This window comes from Cyprinodon variegatus, unplaced genomic scaffold, assembly GCF_000732505.1.
Source record: "Cyprinodon variegatus isolate N-32 unplaced genomic scaffold, C_variegatus-1.0 Scaffold37, whole genome shotgun sequence".
NCBI lineage: Eukaryota > Metazoa > Chordata > Actinopteri > Cyprinodontiformes > Cyprinodontidae > Cyprinodon > Cyprinodon variegatus.
The window spans coordinates 2,119,071-2,140,927 of NW_015150490.1; the positions used below are offsets into that span (position 1 = coordinate 2,119,071).

General features: G+C 37.6%; 1 protein-coding gene across 2 annotated transcripts in view; it reads right to left on the reverse strand.

The window, feature by feature from the left end:
• Nucleotides 1-1,430: 1,430 nt before the first annotated feature.
• Nucleotides 1,431-21,857, reverse strand: part of LOC107081118 (signal-induced proliferation-associated 1-like protein 1) — a 41,671-nt gene continuing 21,244 nt past the window's right edge. The window contains exons 15-23 of one of the 2 annotated variants that reach the window (XM_015369336.1): nucleotides 16,681-16,778; nucleotides 16,091-16,578; nucleotides 13,068-13,253; nucleotides 9,432-9,597; nucleotides 9,107-9,341; nucleotides 8,818-8,910; nucleotides 8,528-8,633; nucleotides 8,317-8,395; nucleotides 1,431-5,464 (exon numbers count right to left, since the gene is read on the reverse strand). In XM_015369336.1, coding sequence (XP_015224822.1) covers nucleotides 5,321-5,464; nucleotides 8,317-8,395; nucleotides 8,528-8,633; nucleotides 8,818-8,910; nucleotides 9,107-9,341; nucleotides 9,432-9,597; nucleotides 13,068-13,253; nucleotides 16,091-16,578; nucleotides 16,681-16,778 — 1,595 coding nt within the window. In that variant the 3' untranslated portion in view covers nucleotides 1,431-5,320. Of the gene's footprint in view, nucleotides 5,465-8,316; nucleotides 8,396-8,527; nucleotides 8,634-8,739; nucleotides 8,911-9,106; nucleotides 9,342-9,431; nucleotides 9,598-13,067; nucleotides 13,254-16,090; nucleotides 16,579-16,680; nucleotides 16,779-21,857 lie in introns of both variants that reach the window. The other variant, XM_015369331.1, reaches the window with a different exon arrangement.

Below are 21,857 nucleotides of genomic sequence, written 5' to 3' on the forward strand. Positions count from 1 at the left end.
GCAACCTAATGAATAATGTAAACTATAAGAAGCTAAAAAAAAGGCTGGCTTTATATTAACTCTAACAGGCCTTTAAAAATTAAGTAGATTTATTCTGATTGCATCTGTTTGGGATAATTAAGCCTAAAACACTTTATAAACATGGTCCAGGTGATTTAAAATTCACTTTTTTCCACCTGTGAGGTGGATAAATCATTGCAACCTCCTTATTAAACACCTTCTCTGTATAAAGACCCAGCAGGAACTCAACCTCTGATGACAGAAACAGCTTTGAGCATCACTGAAGATGGGCTGAGAGACGATCTCACACCCACCTGTGGGCATCACTTTCACAACTGCAGCTCTTGTTTGCAAATCATCACTACAGTCACAAATTTGTCAGTAAAAGCTTTGGTTCTGAAGGTTGACGCAATTCATTGATGGCATACTGTGTTTGCAGGTGCAACTAGTTGCAATCAAGGCGGTCTGCCAAAACTATATCATCACTGCAATCATAAGAATTAAGGAAGCCTGGGAATGCAGAATGAAATCAGGCTTAATCGTGGTCTTTCTTTTAGCTTAGCCTTCATTTTTGGTAAATAGAAGCAGTTCTGGACCTCTGTTTTTGCTTCCCCCGATGAAAAAAGCAAACTTGTTATTTTAGTATGATTGGATGTATATTTATTCCAGGCCAACAATCTCATCAAATATGATTTTCTTTCAGAGAAGTGTGCAATCACACCCAAACTCCGGTCTGTACACCTGATTGTGCTTCTGTTTTGCTTGTGAGGTATGAGGCTCACAGATCTTCAAAGGGTAACAAAACTGGACTTAAATCAGAAACATTTCTTCAAATTAGAAAAAAAGTATTTAATGTTACATTTGGAATTTCTATTAAATCTTTTGTCGGTTCTATAGTGCAGGTTTTATTTTCTTGGATCAGACTAAGTAGTCTAACCTGCAACATACAGTATTCACGCCTCTTGTACATTTTCACATTTTAAAACAATACTAGCAAAAACTTAAATGAAAATTATAATAGATGTATATCAAGTAAGCAGTTCTGTATTTCTATTTAAGCTGAAAATTGAGAATTTTACAAATTGTAGAAAACTGATTTAAACAAATTTATTTTTTTTAATATGCAAGTATAGTTTCCTTTCCTCCATTCAAGCAGCAGCTGCATACTGTGAGCAGGAAATTCAGGTGGAGCGATTGTTTCTTGCCGTGGGAGCAGCTAAAATCCAATCAGATGAATCAGTGAGAAGAACAGTGGGAGCCTGAGGCTTCCACAGGTCAGATCCAACTTCTTTCAGCCTCTCCTCCATGCAAGGTACATTTAGACAAGACCAGCACAGGAGAGAACCGATAAATCCACTCTGCCTTTCTGGCGGAATGGGCCATTATCACCACATCAGGAACAAACAACAGGACGTCAAACTAATATGGCATTTATTTATTTCAGAAACTTTTAATACTTTGATCACTGCAAATGTCTTGGTCATACTTTTACATCTTACAAAGACAATGAATCTGGGATGTAAACAGTATATATATATATTTTTTATCAATCGTGTAAAACTTCTGGTCCCCTCTTCATGCTGTGGGAGCTGATCAGCATACAGCTAAGTTTGCTCTTGGAAGAGGAGCGAGCTGACAAAGCAGCGCCGCCTGCATCTCTGAGCATTAAGTATCCTCCCTCTCCTGCTGCAGTCACTGAACTCTCAAGCTGTGCGTGACAAGCATCCCGACGAAACATGCAACATCCCGTCTGTTCTTCCCTTTTGCCACCTGATCAGTGGTGCATTCAGGGTGAAAAAAATAAGGGATTTTATTTTTATGAAGGGAATAAAATTAAGCATCTCTATTGATGGACGGGAGCTGCACGGCAAAATCTAGACAAAATTGCACTGGAAAGAAAAACAACCCTTCTTATATCCGAAACATGTGAACACTGTGCAAAGGATCTCCATAACAGATCTCACCAAATGGACCGAAACATCTTTACATTCACATTTCAAATATACATCAGTTAAGCAAAAAAAAAAAACTAAACAAAGAAAGCAAATGAGTAAAATAATTCAACATTCTCTCTCACACAAAAAAAAAACTTTACAGGTTTACATAATGTCATTCTTCATTAGAAAAACCAGGTACAGTAATGAAACGAATGATGCCACTGATTATTAAACATGGAGGTTTGAATAAAGATTAATCTTTGTAGATCAAGAATTTCCCACGGGCTTATTTCAATATCATATAAAACTGTTTAAATCAGAAGAAATGCTAATTATCTACTGGTATGATTATAGCTGTTAAAGATGGACAAGATTCTTAAAACAGAACCGATAGTGATGCTGAGAGTCCTCTCTCTATTGGTGTGTTGGTTATTAGAAAACATCTCTTATCTTTAAGCTTGCTTTGTTCTACATTCATGTTTCTCTAAATCTATGGTAAACACTGCAGGGTGGTCAACTCTACAATCATACATCTCTACTAAGAAAGTTCAGGCATTTTGAGATCAAATCTGGGTGTAGAAATACAGCGACGGTAAACACATGTGAAATTACCAGCTTTTAGTGGCACGTTCAGGAACTACCCCATTAACATGTCATCCGTCTGTGTTCCTTAGCTGCAAAACACATTTTTTAAGATGGAAACATATTTTCTTTAAATATGTGCACACTTTAAATATTCTTTTGATTCAGTTTCAGCTTTTAGTCTCGAGCACTATGCCATAATTTAAAGTTATAAATGAGAATAAACACTGCTTTTATAATAGAAGTTTCCTTAAACTGGCTCATTTTTTTCGTTGTTAAAGCCTTTATTTGTTTAAAGGTTAGAGAGGATCAAACTGTACCTGGTCATCTGTCAGGAGATGGAATAAATGGATTAAAAAGACACCTTTCCAATGAGTACAGGTCATGTACTATCAAATCACCCAGAATAGAAAGTATTGGGTGAAGCATCACTTTTCTTCACAGGGAAAATAAACCTTTGGTCAGTGTGTATTTATTCAAAACTAGTCCTACTTTTCAGTTTTGACCCAAAACAGTCAAAATTCTGCTTTAAAGCTGAAAAGTGAGATTTTTCGCCATCTGGTGGATTTAGGGATCAATTGTAATGCAGATAAGTCAAGATGAAGTTAATCCTGCTGAAGAAAATGACACATTTTGACTGAATATCAGCATCATGAATGTAAAGATATGCAGTCTAATGGAACCATGGATGTGGCAGGCTTTTTAATTTACAGATTTGTTTGCTTTTAAATTTAAAGCATATGGTTTTAGGTTTATCATGGTTTCCTAATGTTATGACACAAATCTACCGTTTTAACAAAGTAGGGTAAAATCAGGGTTTCATTGTGACTCTTTATTTACCTTCTTTATGTTTATAGGCAGACTGTCCGCTAATATTTACTTCTAGGTTTGTGTGTCGGAATTTCCCCACCACTAAAAGGAATGTGAAGGCACACATATCCAAAAATGTGTGTGAAAACACCGTGTCTCACTTTACTGACCTGCCTCCTTGCCTCAGACACATTTAATGCCTCACGACAGCGAACTAAAATCCGTGTGAAGGGGGTTTTAACAAAAAGAAAATGGGGTGTTACAGTATCCAGATGAAGATCAAGAGGCTTTCCCTTTTATCTGCTCCCCTGATGCTGTTTCAAAGGCACGTCCCTGTTCTGCCTGCGAGTAATTGACCTAAAACAAGTGTACTGTAGGCACGACTGGGTAGACTTATGGACATTCTCACTATGGCAACACGTTTCACATCCTTAGAACATATACTCTTTACCATGTGCAAATGTACTTTCTGACAATATTTTGTCCCCTTGAACCTGAGGAAAACTGTAGACGTAATGCACAAATACAGACACATCTACACTAATTCTGCTCCTTTTTGTTTAAATAAAAATCTACCTCTGATTGTCTCTTACTGCTAGCTGCTTATTATTCTCATTCTATTTCTAAGAGTTTTTTTTTTTGACTCAAATCAAGAAGCATTGGGGGGAAAAATTAATTAAAGAAAAAAATACAGGTGGTATGCAGCACATTTACAAATCATGACGTTTTCACTGGTCACCACTAGATGGCACTGTAAGCAACACAACAGCAGGCTTGGGCACCACGAATACAACAAAATGCAGAATAAAAAGCATATAGTCAGGCTTTAGGTAAAGTTAGGAAAAGAAAGCCATTTAAATAATATAACTATTGAACATTAGTCTTTAAGAACTAAACACTAATATCAGTTGTACTGTACGAATAGAACAACTCATTTATTGGAATTATAATACAAGGAAATAAATTAACGTGGGATTAAAAAGACTCCCTTCATTCCAGCCAAAAAGTGTCCGTTATCTTAAAATCAGCCGGCTCTCCTCGTTCAGGCAGTGAGATGATGAGTCCTTATTTTCCTTTTTCGTAGAGGAAGGGGATGAAGGCTCTTGTGCAGCTTTTCGTTCTTGCAAACATACAATATCCATATTGGGTGTTTATTTTTCTCGACTCGAGGTTCTTTTCAGACAAACCCAGAAGTCCGGGCTTCTTCCTATTGCTTTTAAGACACGTAGAACTGAGATGGACCGATTAGCACTGGATCAGTCTTGGTTTTATGGCACTGCTTGCCAATGGCTTTTAATACACTCCTGTTTCAGGTGTTAGTGTGTATAAAAAAAGATCTGAATGAAGGGGGGGTAAAACGGAAGATAAACATGACTGAAGCTGGACGTCCAGACATTTTAGATGCAAAGAACAAAAAAACAGATTCAACCTTTAACATGCAGTTGAAGCATCTCTCTTGAACTATGTTGTGGATTTAGATATATGTGTAGTTGTCTGCTGCTGCAGCAGATCTGTGACGCACGTCTGTGTGGCGTTTAAGTTGTCCTCTTTTAAGAAGGGGTGCCTGAGCGACTCCCTGCTGAGGCTTCTTTGATTTGGCACAAACAAGGTTTGCTTTTTCAGAGCAGGTGAAAGATGTTTTAAAAGAAGTGGGAGAAGGAAAATGAACAAATCGATGTGTAAAAGGCCAAACGTTGGTCTGAAAGGAGGAGAGCGCCACAAAGGAGACGGTTCTTCATTTCAATCCAGTGGAATAAGTGCGAAAGTCAACATCTTGAGAATGAGGAGGAGGAGATCTGTTTGGCCATTGAATGAAATAGGGGAAGGCAAACAAGTAGAAATGAGTTCCACAAATTTCATCCTCCAAACATAACAGGAAAGTTCAAAGAAGTTGAGGGGATATCAGACCAATGGAAGAATGCAGAAGGGGTTTAGAGGTTCCCCGTCTGCCTCTTCTAAACTGTGTGCAGATGAGCTGTGAGTGCAGCAGCTCAGTTCATGTCAATGGTGTTGAAGACCCACTCTGTGAACTTCTTGAGCTTGGCAGCAGATGTCTGGGACTCCTCCTGAAGTCTCTGGTTGTCCTCCCAGAGCCTCTTGATCTGAGACTGAAGTCGTATTTTTTCTTCCCGCTCCTGCACAAAAAGAGAAAAGTCAGAGAATGAATCCACAACAGTTCTCCAGGGTAGAACTGCATGTAATTAAATAAAACAGAGTTCAAATTAGCTTGTTGTTAAACGAGCGAGCGGGTGGATGGAGGTCCCTGTACAATGCTATGCAGAAGTATTCATGCCTGTGAACTTAAGTCAAACTAGAACCACAGACCTTAATGTGAAGGAATGTTGCCTAATAGATCAACAGGTATCATATTTCCGAAGTGGAAAGAGGAGGACACATGATTTTACTACAGTTTTTACACATCAAAAGCTGAACAACTGGTGCTTTTGTATTCTGATAGATTCAATACTTTGTAGAACTATTTGTACCCTCAGTTACAGCAGAAGCCTTTCAGGGTTTGTCTGTACCAGCCTGATACGTCTACACAACTGACTCGTCTTTGGAAAGTAGGTCAGCCTCAGTCAAGTTGAATGGAGAATGTTTGAACATCTGAATGTCTTGATACACATTCTAAACTGAATTTAGGCCTGGATGAGGTCTAGGCCATTGCAAAAAATAAAGGCAAATTGATCTGAACAGTAATTTTTAAATGTGTGGTTGCCATGGGGTAAATATCTATCTCCGTCTCGCCTTTCAAAACCTTTAACAGACTTTCTTTAAAAACTGCTCCAGGGGTTGACGTTTAGGATTTTTACCACTTGCCCTTTGGGCAAGTTGCTTTCACATTTAATTTGCCCAGAAACAATTTGTACTTGCCCAGTATAACATGCTTTTCAATCCTTCCTGCACATTATTTTCAAACTAAACTTTGCTTTAAACTGTTGTGTGCTTGGAAAGCTTAAAAAAACTTGACAGGTTAAAAACTTACACTACTACTACTCACCAATTTAACATGTTTAGCTCTATAACATTTAAATGCACCACTCCAATGTCTAAGAGAAAAAAATTGAATGAACATTTTTAATGTATGACCACTGTACAGAAGACTGCCATATGATAGAAATATTTACACTGTGCGCATATAATTATTATTTTCCTAATCCCTGACTGATCATTTTTAATCTAGCGTGTATTATAGTATAGATTAAATTCATCATCCAGCTGCTGCTCTGCAGAATTCTTTCCCCAAGAGTTGAATCCTAGTCGTTTGGCTCTATCACCATCTTTCCACCAGTTCTCCACCGCTTCTGTGACGCCAATTCCCGGACAAAGATCACACCATCTAGCGGAAAATCATGCGAGAATGTGTACAAAACAACAAAAATGGCGCCGGCAACTCTTGTGGGTTTTCAGCAAATGTCGGTGATTTTAAAGTAATTTTGAGTGATAATAAATTGTTTTTTGTGATCATTGCACCTGCCCGGCAGGCAAATGCAATGAAATATGTACTCTCCCGACAATAAAAACTACTTGCCCCGGGAGATCGGGCAATGGTAAACATCGAGCCTTGTATTCTGTATTTCATCAACCCAGCCTGGCTTCTCTCTGCTTGATGAAGAAATTCAGTGTCAGGTCATGAGGCTGCCACTACTACGTTTTACTATGGTTTAAGACAAAGTTCAGGAACAGTTTTCCACAAACTATTTAGTGTTTAGTTCAAAATGTTTCAGTTGATCGATGACTTTAGAAAATAATCTCCTTTCGAATTGGTATAAAATAACTGCCTACTTTCTAAAGACCGATAGGTTTTTTTGTGTTTATCTAAAAATATCATCACAGAGAATCACTGCTACACTGAAAAGCTTTGAGGACAGATTTTAATCAGTTTACATTGACAACACAAAAACCAACATGAGTAAATTTCATAGCTGATAAATTTTATAAATGAGAACAAAGTCTGTGACTCTTACTCTGCCCATTATCAATGTACTAAAAATGAACATTTTATTGTTTATCAGATGTGTTGCGGTTAAAGTATAATCTAACAAGTAATCACACAAGTAAAACTTGTTTATGTATGTAAAACATTTCCAAACTAACATTTCTAAAACAAATTTATTCCAGCAGATTTTTATTATATTCAGGAGAAATTATTGTAGAACACGTATTTCCAATTAAAAGGTTCAGGTTCAGATAATCCTATACTGACTTTAGATTATCATAGATTGTGAGGTAATACCCTTAACTAGAAACAAATAACTAAATGAGGGGTTCAGTGTTTTGTGCGGTATCTGATACTGAAACAGTTTCAGAAAACCTTTTATATGACAATTCAAAGAATAAGATATAAAAATAAATCAGACTTAAAATTTGTGTCTTTTAAAGCTATTTTGATGCTCATCTTTTAGGTAATAGAAAAGAACAGACAACAAGTTCTAAGTACAAAATTGTTCTCCTATACCTGTATCTAAATTTATGTTTCTAGACCTGAAAATAAATCAAAATAAATAAAAATCCTCAAACGATTAAATAATACACCGTTGATAATCATTTTAGAAAAAGCAACAAATTAGGTTTAAATCAACCAGGTTTCTTAAAGAAGGTAAACCTATTAGAGCAGTAAGGCCCTTTAAAATAAAATAGAAAATATTTCCGGTGATGTAAAGCTCTATATGTTTATAGAAGCAGCATCAATAACTGTTTGGGTTGTTTTCTTAGCTGCCGAGCTAAACAATCATTTCAACCATGAACATTAAAAAGAAACTTAATTTACTATGAATACTGGAATGGTTTCTTCCATTACTGCAGACTGAGCTGAATACTGAATCACTAATATTACGATACTGTGTAAAACCAATTTGGTTTTCTATTTTCCCTGAAATGGATCCAATCTTGTGTTTCTGATTCCAATCAATCAAGTTTGAACCCAAAATAAAAGTAAAACATGAAGAATTATTTCTGTGAAAATAAGTTACTGTTTGTGTCTCACCTTCTTCAGGTCCTCCTGGAGCATCTTCACCATGGCCTCCAGCTTGGTCACCTTCCTCTCAAGCCCTATGTGACCCTCACTATAGAAATACAAATAAATCCCAGTTAAAAAAACAGAAGAGACTTTCATGAAGCTCAGCTCATAATTTCACAGAAAACAGTCAGACAGCCGATGTGGTGAAAACAGACAAAAAAAGGCTGCATGACTCGACCTGGATGAGGGTCGTGACAGTGGCGCAGGCTGCAGCTCGATGTGCTGAGGTATGGATGCTGCACTGCTTCGGTGGTTTGAATCCCCAAACACATAACTTCTCTGGACTGGAAGGAGAAAGGAAAGTATGAGTTTTTTTTTTTTTTAAAGTAGATCAACAGAAGTCTGTGTGTTGATTTGCTTGAAGTGGTAGAACAAGTATTTGTATTTTACTGTAATGTGTGTTTCTCTCATTCTCGAAGGTACTGGCCACATCCACCAGGTGAGTCCACTCAAGAGGACTGTCTCTACCTGAAGATGGGAGGGGCATCAGTTCCTGAGGGAGGGGTCCCCGATGACGCTCCACCAAATCCACCAATGATGTGTCAGATGCTGAAAGATCCCCTGTTAATTCAAATTGTAAAGAGGAGTAAATTTAAAAACGGAATTTCACATCTTTAGACATTTTGCTTTTTTAATCAAAGCAGGGCAGAAATTACTGCTCTTTAATTTTGACTTTTTCTTTTTTGACATTTAAAACTTAAGTCAAAGAATTAAAATGAAACACACAAAGATACATGCAATAAAAAGTCTTCCTTACCATGGAGTTTGACTCCTAGCTTATAGGAAGGCCGTCTGAGGGGCACTCCCCGAGTGGTGGGAGAGCGAGGAAGGGTGGAGCAGCTGAACAGGACATCCGTACTGAGGTTGGGCTCAGTGATGGAGTCGCTGAGGGAGGGCAGCCGCTGACCACGATAGATGCTCTCGTCTGACAGTGTGCGGTGCAGCGAGCGGCGGCGGCTGAGCGGCTGGCTGGGAGGGGACTTCTGGCCGTGCTGGGTCAGATTGAAGGGTACAGGGTGAGGCTGGTGATGAGTTCATTAAAATCCTATTTTTGTTGCCTATCTGCTTGTGTTTGAAGATACCTTTTCCTTGTGTTTTCGTGGAGGGGGTGGAGTGTCGTGAGCAGGGTGTCTCTTCAGATCTTCCTCCACAGTAGATTTCGCGTGAGCCTGGGGGGAGTGCATGTCTCTAAGAGTCGGCCTTGCGGTTGGGCTTGGGGCCCCTTCTCCACTTTCCCCTGGAGATTTCCTAAAAGCAGAAACCCAAAGTAATTAAGAACAATCAGACAGTACATGCAAATCATGTGGGAGGAAGCACATATGCTCAGAAAAATCCATTCATGTAACATATTAAAGTTCCTGCTGTACATCTCTCAGCCACATGGAGGCGATCAAGAACCAGCTTTGCTGTTACTAATGGGAATATGTGATGGAATTTATATCTAATAAATCATGAGTCAATTGGAAAGTCTAAGGGTTATTTCGACAGTCCAACTGAAATAAAAAGGAATAGAACTAACCCAGACTGTAAATATAAAAACTCAAGAAATAAAAGAATGGGGTTATAATAAAAGGCTATTTTTAATGAAGATTTATTAAATGAAGCAGTAGAATCCAAAAACCAGATCTCAAACATGTACTTAAATGGTCAAACATAATTTTAACTATAAAGAAAAAGACAATAGAGTTGATTTAATATAATAGAAACATCTGTGAAGCATTTGGTAAAACAAAAATGATGCAAGTGGTAATCAATATACTGTTACATATGTGACTGTGTCACTTTCTATCTCTTGTCCTCATAATATACTTTATATCAAATGAAAAAAAAGGCTCTATCGAACTCAACATGGCAGCAAACCTCTGTTAAAATCTAAACTGAAAGTTTAGTTGTGAAACTCCTGCAAATAATAATAACAATTTTTTTTTTTTTTTTTTCATGCCAGACCTTAATTATTCCACAAACAAATGTCTGGCAGAGGGAATCATGGCTGAAGTCTAATTATTAATCTGCCTACATCTATCTATATTTTACTCTGGCGGTTTTTCATAGCAGGTCTCCCATTGCTATTCTTGTTCATGCAGGCTTGAGGATTCTTTTGACTATTAAAGGAATAGTACACCCAAAACATGATTAGCCTTCATTTTCTACTCACCCCCATGCTGAACAACACTCTGGAGTACTTTTTTGATATCTCAAATGCATCTGGAGATCTGGGAGGCTTCTTGCTGTCTGCTGACATTCAAATAATGGAGGTCTATGGTGACCGAGAAAGAAAGGTCCATAAAAGTCCACAAAAACGTGTCAATATTCCTCCATACTGCTCGTCCAATGTATTCCAAGTGTCCTGAGTGGGTAGCATCCAGAATTTACTCGAAACGAAGTCATTTAGAATGTTTTTAGAGCATAAACAGTAGTGTATAGGATTTCCTGAAAGCGCGCACATGCGCGTTCACGACGCTACGGAAGCCGGCAGACCAAACCAGCGCATTCAGCTCGGCAAAGAACTCATGCTCTTCCTCAACACTGAAGTCCTCAGACATTTTTCTTTCGTTGTTTCTTTCTTTGCACAGGTAAACAGCACATTTCTTCTTCTACGCTTGCATTATTGGCAGAGCAGACGCTGAATGCGCACTTTCATCTGGTTTGGTCTGCCGGCTTCCGTAGCGTCGTGAGCGCGCATGTGCGCGCTTTCAGGAAATCCTATACACTACTGTTTATGCTCTAAAAACATTCTAAATGACTTTGTTTCGAGTAAATTCTGGATGCTACCCACTCAGGACACTTGGAATACATTGGACGAGCAGTATGGAGGAATATTGACACGTTTTTTGTGGACTTTTATGGACCTTTCTGTCTCGGTCACCATAGACCTCCATTATTTGAATGTCAGCAGACAGCAAGAAGCCTCCCAGATCTCCAGATGCATTTGAGATATCAAAAAAGTACTCCAGAGTGTTGTTCAGCATGGGGGTGAGTAGAAAATGAAGGCTAATCATGTTTTGGGTGGACTATTCCTTTAAGGTGCTTTAAAACAAATGATAAAATTATTTCAGCACAGACCTGCATGTCCACCTTCAAAGGTCTTATATAAAAACTTATTTGAGAAGATCCCCTTTATTAATATTTGTAAAACACCAACATGACTACTGTATCTTGAAGTTATTTCTATGTTTTTGTATTATTTAATCTGATAAATTTAACACTTAACCCTTAGCTTCCACCTTTTTATAGCTTGTGCACAAAGTGCAGCCCCAAATGGCCTGCAAGTCTGTTTTACAAAACTTGAGCTATACCCAAAAGTATAATTTTGAACATTAATAGAGCTTTATTTTGAATGTTCTATATCTTAGTTCTAATTCATAATTGATCTATTCCAATTTACTTAACTGGTTTGTTATGATGTGGACAGCAACTAAGCCATATTTCAAATCTGTAGTAGTAAGCATCGTTAAACTGTGACCCATTTTTTATGCAAAAGGTTAAATTGGAACATCTGATCCTAATTGGGACCAAAATTGCCAAACTGGAATATTTTAATTTTATGACAAATTTGAGCATAAAAAACATTTCTAAAGGCAGTTTTACACAAATTCTCATTCAAGCCCTTTATTTTATTATATTTCAAATGTTCAGCTACAGAGTTCTGACTATGCATTTCGTATGATAATTCCAGTTATTTCTCCTCTCCCTCCTTTGAAACATAAACAAACATAATCTTTTTAACTCACTCCTACACTTTATTGCAAAACTTATCTTATTGGTTAAAAAATATGTAAATCAAAGTTTGATTTGTCACTGAGTTGCTGAGTTCCAGCTGCGTAAAAACTACAATGATGCACCTTGGAACGGCGTTTCTTATGTTAGGGACATTTCTGACGAATTGTGGACTGAGAAAATAACTTCTGCTTGATTTTAGGAGCAAGTGGATTGGTAAATAAGCCCATGTAATGCATATACTGTAATCAAAAATGGTGGACATTATGTCAGAAGGTACAGGGAAAAAAAGTGCTTTTATGCTGATATATCTTACCTTTTCATGGAAAAATAACTAGCTTTGGTGGATTATTACGACACCTGATTTTATTTTATGGGGAATACAACTGGATATTACTTTTCTGTGGAGTGTTAAAAACAAAATGAGCCCTTTCATGCCAGGATAGAAGGTGTTTTGGAAAGCAGAAAGAAGATGAAAATAAGGTAAGAAGTTGTAATTTAATGACAGATTAGTGGTTATCTGTAGAGTATAGTTGGCTTAAGGTTCAGTTGGTCGTTTTCTTTAGGATCGCTTGGTTATAAAGACGTACAACATGTTGGGTTTTGTTTACAAATAAGCTTGCTGTTAGATGTGAAACAAAATGTGACATCAAAATGACCTGGGGCTGGGGTTAATGTTTTCACCAGAGTTTCTGACTAGATTGGAGATTTAACATTCATAGTTTCTTTAAATTGTCTTTGGTGAAAGTATCTATTATAAAACCAAATACCGTAGACAGCTACGGTAATTTCTGCTTCACTGCGCAGGTCATTTTTAAACAAACCAGAAAGCAGTCTGTTTAGCTTCAGCTTAAGGCTGTAGGTGATGACTTGAAGAAGGAAATCATATATAAATATAAAAACAAACTGAGCAAAAATGTTCAAACATGTTTTTGTGCAACATGTGACCAAAAATTTGATGAAATGTTGAGATTTGCTGTCTATCATTTGCTCATCCTTACTTCCGTGTGTCTCCAAAGTCCACAGAGTTGATGGTGGAGCCCGGTTTCCTCCAGCCAATCAGGTATTTGGACTGAGCTCCCTGACGGGGGTAGAAGCTCTTGGGCCCGGGTGAGATTGAAGACTGAGATGAAGGGGAGGTGGCTGAAGGCGATGACTCCTCCCTGGGCGAACTGTGGCCAGAGTGCCTGAAAAGAAACAAAGACTGATGATATATTTTTCTCTTAAAATTCTCACCATGTGTAGAAAACCAGAAGTAAATGGTTCCCGTTTCCATAAAGTCAAATCTACCATCTATGAATATCAATAGCAGTAATAAATCCTTAAAAAGTAGAAAACCTTGCAAACTTTTTTTTTAAATTTCCTTCAGTTATGTGCAACGGGCCACCTTGAAATACTCAATTCTTTGAAGTGGAGAAAATCATCTACAGATTTAAAATAAAATTTGAATAGGAAGGTGAAGCTTTTATAATCAACCCATTTCGATAAATATTAAACTTCCTCCTTTATAACAAACATAATCAGGAAAACAAGGTCGAACTTTGAGTAAATTCTTCTCAGTTAAATGAACGGCTGTTCTGTTCTTCTGTAAACAGCTTTATGACGAGCAAAGAGCACTGCAGGCAGGTCAGGAGTAAATAACTCCAAGTTCTTCTTCCTGTCTGTGTCTATAAATAAATACTAATATTCAATATCAATTTGTCTACAGCGTTCAAGTTGAACACACAAAAACAGAAAGGGAGGAAAGAAAATGGCAGAAAAAGTAATAATCAAATAAAACCAGGGTAAGAAAAGAAGCAAAAAGTGAAAGAAAGGGCAGAAAAAATAAGAGAAAACTGTAGATATGGAAGGTTAAACAGCAAGTAAGGAAAGGAGAGGATGCAAGGAGGTAGGAAACAAGGAAGGCGGAAAGAAAGGAAGAAAAATACAAAAGGAAGAACTCTGTGGAAAGGATAAGGAAAAAGCAAAACAGAGTCACACCAAAGGGTAAAATGAAGGAACAGTAAGAGGAAAGATGTAGACAGTAGGATTAGAAATGAGGTATTTATACAGATTATTAAAATTTTGACAGTAAAATCCTCACAATTTCATACTGTGCTATAACCCTGTATCAAAGGTCCCATTCAGAGCAAAGCAGGAGCTGCAGTGGTTGTGAAAAGCTCAGCCTCGAAAGGAGCTGGACACTAACATCAGACACATGTTTAAAAAATAGAAATTTACCATGTGTCCCTTTTCCTCCACTTCACAAGCATGGTTACTTTATTTACTTGATGATATGTAATTATGAGAAAAAGAAAACTTGTAGAAATAATTTTACTGCACCATACTTCCCACTTTTCCTCTTGTGAAGTATTGCTGCACCTTTTTGAGTAACATCTCTAACTACTCTGTCCTCTTAGTAACTTTATCTGTTCACAGATCAGGTTAACATGCAGAAAAAAAAACATATATTGTCAGCTGAAGTACAATTCTCTCTACAGGTATTGGTTTAATACATTTTTTGTTGGAGTATTTGAAAAAGTATTTCTTCAGTATTATTTTGTTATTTTGTAATAATTAATTTGTATTTAATGTATTTTAGTCTTTAAAATATCAGAACTTCATCATATTCTCAGTCTGACCACAGCATTCCTAAACATTAAATTATGCAAATCATGCAACAATTACTCAGTGCCTCAGTAGCTTCTTTACAAAATACGTTTTTTACTAAAGTAATTTCTTGTATGACTACTTTCTAAAATGTTGAAGTACTGCCTCTCTTAAATGGCTGCAAATTGATGTAACCTAATCAAATATAAACAGGTGCATTGTGTATTTATCATTTGGAATACAATATAATACAATGAGTCTAACAACAGCACAAATGATGCTCAGGTCACTCATTCGCTTGATTGGCTATAATGAACCTGCTCCATCAGGAAGAAACACAAACTCTGTTATGAAAAGTAGGACATGTGTTCCACATTTCCTGAGGCCTAATGTGGAAAGATAAGAAGGAATTAAATTTGCTCTTTATCCTCGGTTTGAAGAAAAGTCTTGCTGAGAAGGAAGCTGTCTGGTACAGTATGTGATCTTCTTGGCTGAAGAAATTTTGGCACAAGTAATGAGAACAGGAATGACACTGCAGTGGCCAGACACGTGTTGAGATAAGATATGAAATAAATGAGTCAAATCCCCCCCCCAAAAAAAAATAAGCTCAACTTCGTAAAAAGGAGAGATAAAACTTTGATTTAATTTCACACATTTATGAAACTACTGTTGCTTTTCAATATACTTTGACTAATCTACGTGTTTGTTTAGGCTGATTGTAAGCAGATAGTTAAATGATGGCACAATTATAAAGCAATAAAACAGTAAAGAAATACATTAAAGAGTAAAAACAGGTCAACAATTTCTTCATTGAGTTAATAACTTTAAGCAGTTTGTGTTTTACCATCTGCTTTAGATTCTTACCTCTGGCTGGATCATGTGTCTGCCAGCAAACCCAGAACCACAACCTTCCATGAATTATTGTTCAGTTCAAAGAAAGCTGGGGTGTACTTCGCATGTAATTCAACCAAACACTGAATTCCTTTTCCAGGTTATAGGATTTATTTTTTTCCAGCTACTTTAAAGATCCCATTCTCGGGTCTTGATTATTAAAGAGGGGTCAGTTTAAAACAGCATGAATGGAAATCTCAGGAATGCGAGTCCTCTGCCAAACAAAAACCGATTGAGCTAGTTGTGTTGACATAAGAGGAGGTTCAGAACAGCCTCATCTGTGTAGGGGATGCAGGATCCAGATGGATTGCCATGTTGTGTCGAATAAAACATGGAGAAACATATAGATGGAAAAAAATCTTTGGATTTACAGCAAACGACAGCACTTTGCTGCTAAAATGGTCTACTATTAGAGGTCTGCCATAGAACACAAATTACGCACAGGCCTCCTAAAAAATACAATCCATTAAAAAAACATTCATACACAGAATATAATTTTCTATTTTTCTGAAATGCAAATTTACAGTTATTTGCACAAACTGACCTTGAATGTGATCCACCGTCACCCAGGCTGAAAGTACTGCTGTCCCTAACCAGAAGATGGGTCGGTGGGCTTCGACCCACCGATTCATGGCTTCTTTCTGCTGGAGGACCTGGAGACTCAGCAGCAGCAGGTGACCTCTCCAGCATCCTTCGACCCCCCTCAGTCGGACTGTGCCACGGAGACGAAGAGCGTTCCCTGCTTTCTCTGCTCCCACTGGGGGCCAGCAGGGAGGCAGTGCTGCCATGGTGGGAATGGGGATGGGAATGATGGGAGGCTCCGTAAGAGCCAGTGTCGATTCCGCTGTCGGCTGAGGCACCCTGGAGGTAGCCTCCTCCTCCCAGGCCGTTTGGTTCCGGCTCCCCCTGGTCGCCGCTGGACCCTCCTCCTGTTCCCAGGTCATACCATTTGTCACTGTCACTGTGGCCACCACTGGAAGCGGTGCTGGACAGAGTGTTACTGCTGGAGTGACCAGAGTAAGGGCCATCTGACTGCCAGGACAAACAAATAAATAACAGAATTTTAATTTCTTTTATATAAAAAATACATATAACCAGAAAGAAAAACATTTCACAAAATGTTTTAATTCTGACCTGGCTACCCTTCTTTGGTGAGAGGTGGATGACTTGTTCCTGCCTCTGGATACGAGGAGCTCCAGAGTAGCTCTGGCCTGACTTGGAAGCTGGGGCCTCTGCAAGAATGTCAAACAAAGCAGCGGTTGGTGACAAACATGGACGGGCCCTGCAGCACAAAACGGCTGCTGACAATTCAATACATCGTTATGCGTCAAAACCTCACAGCACTCACTCCATTTTCATTTTGCCTTCCCATCATCTATTAACAAAATCCCAGATCAGTTGTTATTAAAAGTGATGCAGATAAAAAAAAAATGTCCCCCTGCTGGCTCTGCCTGGTCTGAGAGAGATGTGCAGCATGACAGAGTCCTGAAGTAAACCCTGGCATAAATGGGACTATTGTGTAATTGTCTATCTGTTATGCAATGAGAAATAGAGAGCAGGCAGTTAATGAGCACAGCAGCATGAGATGAAGAGAGAGCTAGTGGTGGAAAAGTAACATCTGTTGGGATGAAACTAAACCATAGTTTCCATCTCATTTAGAATATTTATTACTTAGTGGTGTTGCACTGGAGTCCACAGGGCTCGCTGCACTAATTAGAGCTGGGTGCACATGTGTAAACCGGATTGTTTGAGTTCTTGTGGATTTACATTTAATGTGCTGCAAATCCCGACTGCTTTCCACATATTCTAGCTAACCCAGATAAAGTTAACTCTTTGATACCACCTGTAATTTTAATAAAAATGCTCAGCTTAATTATTCATGTAATCAACATAATTTAAAGAGATAAGTGTACTTTCTCTTTAACCACGTTCAACATTTTTAACGTTTCTCCCTGTTATTATCACTGACATCTAGCTATTTTATGTGGATTGCATTTTAACAGACAAACATAAGGTGGCATCTAACCCTAAATCTGAAACTTAAACACAAAAAAAGCGAAAAAACGAAAACCTTAAGAACTGTATAGGTCTTTAAATAGCCTTTTTTTTGTAGTTTGAATTATCAATTACTGTGGCAGTGCATATCAATAATATTCTGTCAATATGCCAGGATTAGGTAGAGGGCTATTTTTCATCTGCCTCCCAACACAGACTGTAAAAGCCACCCAATAAAACCTAAAACTACATACTTAGACTAACAACAAAACAATTACAGTACAGTGAGCTAAAATGTATAGAAACACACAGACCAAGTACTAGGTTAACAACGTACTGATACATTCATGTGTTTGCCAATTCTTTGTGGATCTAGCAGCATTGAAATCACATGCACTGCCACCATATCCATTTGCTATCATGTTTGATCCTTTAATAAATGTTTTTTTTTTGTTAAAAATTAGACCATTGTAATATTTTTAATAATTGTGTCGTTTTTATTGTCTAAACAGAGAAAAAGCAATATAGGTACATAGAGGCCTCAAAAAAATCCAGCAGCCCATATTGGAGATCGGTTAGGCTCATCTCAAAATAAACATGATGAGTTGTCCATTATCAGAAATGAATAGATCACTCAAAGGTGTAAACCGTCTGTCATGCAGCAAAGGACAGTTGCTTCTGATAACGGACACCGCAGAGGGCTTTATGGTTCATGTACGGTCAGGCATTTTAGTTTTTTCCCTGAAAACCCAAAACCAAAAAAGGAAATTACTTCAGTTATCCCGTTTTTTTTCATTTCCAAATCAAAACAGAGCTGATTTGTCTTTCCTGTCCCCAGTGTTGAGACATGAAAATAGAGAAACACTTAATGAAAACAGCCCACTTTGGATTTTGTCTATTCCTTCTGGCATTTTGTAGAAAGCTGAAGACAGGTTCTGGTAAGCTGGTAAATATTTAATACTAAAATCCATAATAAGCCTGAGGAAAAAGGTCACTGAGGCATAAAGTTGTCAAGTGAATAAAAAAGGGGAACTTTTCAGGTTACGACACGATAGATTATTATTAAAACATGGAAACGCCCCTATAAAGGAGGGGCTTGCATCTGTTCAGATTTGCAGCGTGGCAAATTGCGAGAAGAGGTAAATGAAAATATAATTTATATTAAGTGTGGATATAAAATAAATAGAGCCTTAGAAGAGGCCAATTTATGAGGACATGAGTGAGGAGTAAATGCACAATTGAAAGTGTTTGCAGCCTCGAACATGGTTTTTAACATCCTACTATGCATGAATTTTTTATTTTTTTGCAAAATACCAATGGTCCTACAGTTTGTGATGTAAGGCGATCTTATAATTCTGTCCAGCTCTACAATCAGATTTCAAATGTGGCATTGGAAGAGCGAAATAAAACAACAAAATTAATGTCAGCATTCATTCTCATTGATCTTAATAGTGACTTATTAAAATTGAATTAAACAATGTAATACAACTTGTATATATTGGCCTCACTATGCATGATAAATGATTGTGAATCAGATATTTGCTTGTCTAGCACTGTCTCCTTAAAGGATGGAGCCATTTAGGAGCAAATCTGTCTCACTGAAGATAAAGTAACGTTTTCACAGTAGCGTTCAAACGCCCCGTATTGTATATTCATCACAGCAGACGTACTATCTGGATAAGATGCTCCATTTAGCACCTTTGAAAGACGCAATTCTTTTTGCATGCCGAGTTTGATTATTTTGTACATTTACTTGTGCTAGAGCTCTGAAGACTCATCACTTTTAATTCTGCCAGTAATGCATAAAACCTGTGTAATTTCAAGTTTAGCTATCAGAAGACATATGCTACAACCCAGGTGTAAACCCCTGTGGTTCACTAGAAGCAACATACAAATCCTACGTCCTGTCTCTGCGCAGGTGGGTTAATAGGTCTACCATGTTGCTTAACTGTATTCCTGTGTACAACGATAAACTTGAGTGATTATTTAAAAATATATACATTTATTTTAAATGTTTTGCTTGATGAGCACAGTCTCCATAAAATGCATCTTCTACATTTCTAGCTTACAGGATCTGCATACAGCCTTTGGTCTTTCATGTTCCATCAATAAAACACACAGCGTAATAAAGCTCATGTTTCTACAACAAACTATCACAGCATATGTAAAAATGTCAACTTTTTTTATTCACAACAGCTCTATGCCTCAATTACTTTTTCTTCGGGTTTACATTATGTAACGCGCTTATTTTGAATTTTATTTTGAAATATTTAACAGTATTTGCAGACCATCTGAGAACCTGTCTCTTTCTTTCAGCTCAAAAGAACAAAACACCAAAAGGAACACACAAAATCCCAAAATTTATCTTTTTATAAATGCTGAGGACAGAAAAAGGAAAATCATCTTTATTTTATGTTTTTTTCATTTATTTCGAAATGAAAACAGAAACAACTGAGGTAATTTCCTTTTTTGATTTTTAAGAAAAAATTGGATAGCCTGAACATAAACTGACCTTTATCCTGCTTATACCATGGTGATTTATGAAAGTAATAAATATTTCATCAATTAATATGTTAATGGACATTTTTTCCATAAAAACAGTACATTTTTTTTACAAGTAGCAGCTGAGGGGATCATTTAATATCTTTTGTTGGCTTTGACCATAGAACCTGCAGCTCAGCTAACCACATCTTATCTTAAATCACACAAGTTATAATTTCAGAAGGAACCATCAGGCTATTTGACCGAAACTAAATGAAAATATACAACAATTATTCCATTGAGCTAAAATTAGCCAGCTGCACTCATTTTCATTAGGAAATGGTCTTGAAAACAGCGTTTTTTTTAAAACATTTCCCTTCCTAATTGCAAATATACGAAAGAAAACTGTCTGTTGAAGGACCTTGAGTCAGCACTATGTGCATACACTCCCTCCAGCAGACAGAGTGCAACCTTTGAAGGTGAGGATGGAGTAGTTATAGAGAGGTTTGAAAGAATTCCCAAACAGCAGGAGTGTGAAGCCCAACAGGCCGGTGGGCAGAGTGTTTTCTACCCCATAAAATGCAGCATCACTGCTGCGCTGGTGCGTAGCTGCAGGTGGATCAGCAGAACATCAATCTGATATTTTGCATATTAAGGGGAGATATGAACAGACTCTCCTATTATGAAATAAAAGAAAAGTAATAGGAGTGGGATCAATTAGCAAAAAGCCTAAAGAGAAAGAAGAAAGAGGTGGGCATGACAGAGAAGAAGGTAAATAAACTCTTTGTTTCTCTAAAGTTTAAATTGGAAATGCTTAGTCACAATACTATCATTTTAACATTCAACAAATAGTAAAGAATAAATTTCTAAAATAAATTAAAAGGCAGCTTCACAAATTGATGTTTAATAGGAGCTGAAAAGAAATGTGCTCAACACTTTTCAGATTTTTAGGCTTAAAGATCATTTATAAAACACGTAACTGGGGGTGAAACAATTAATTGGATTAATCATGATTAATCAACTAATTTAGTAATCGATTAATTGTTACCTGGAGTATAGAGACTGTAAAACATAACTTTAGCTCACAGAGCGACCCACTTAGAGGTAGTCCAGTAAACTAGCCCCACCTGCCAGCGGCCAAAATCATTTTAGCCCGTGAGTGGTCTAGCCTCGATCAATGTCCCAGGCCCTAGAACTGGCTGGCCAATCACATCGCAGAGATGTGTTTTGGATTTCTGGATGCAAAGCGGGTGGGGTTTCTAGGGCATGACGATAAAGCTGTGTGACGCTGGAGAAAGCACAACAAGGAAGATAGCAACAACTATTGAAAAGTTCTGGTTTGACTCAGTTTTGGAATCAGTTTTGGAAGGATTAGAGTTGGTTTTTTTGTTGAAAAGTGAGCAGGAAGAGGCTCTACGCCATTCATTTTTAAGAAGGATGTATTCGCCGTTTTACCAACAGGCTGTTGTTTACACTCCTCCATCAGCTTTCTGTCACGTTTACTACGTCACAGTCAGTTGCGCTCATTGGTCAGACCGTTGGCCAATAGGCACAGACATGGTTTGAAAAACAACGGGTTGTTCTCATCAACAATCTTACAATGTCTCATTTATCAGGGCAAGACAAAATTACAGATTTATTCTCACATTTAGTCTGGTTTATCAGGCTAACTTAGAGGAGTAACTTACGGAAGAGGATTAGGGCCACTGAAAAATTTTTTTTTTTTTAAAGATTTTTACATTTTATTTCAGTTTAATATGGGACTAGCTCTCTTGTTTTAATGACCTTCTGCTCCTCCATTAATGAGGGGACCCCTCGGGCACGTAAAAAGTTGC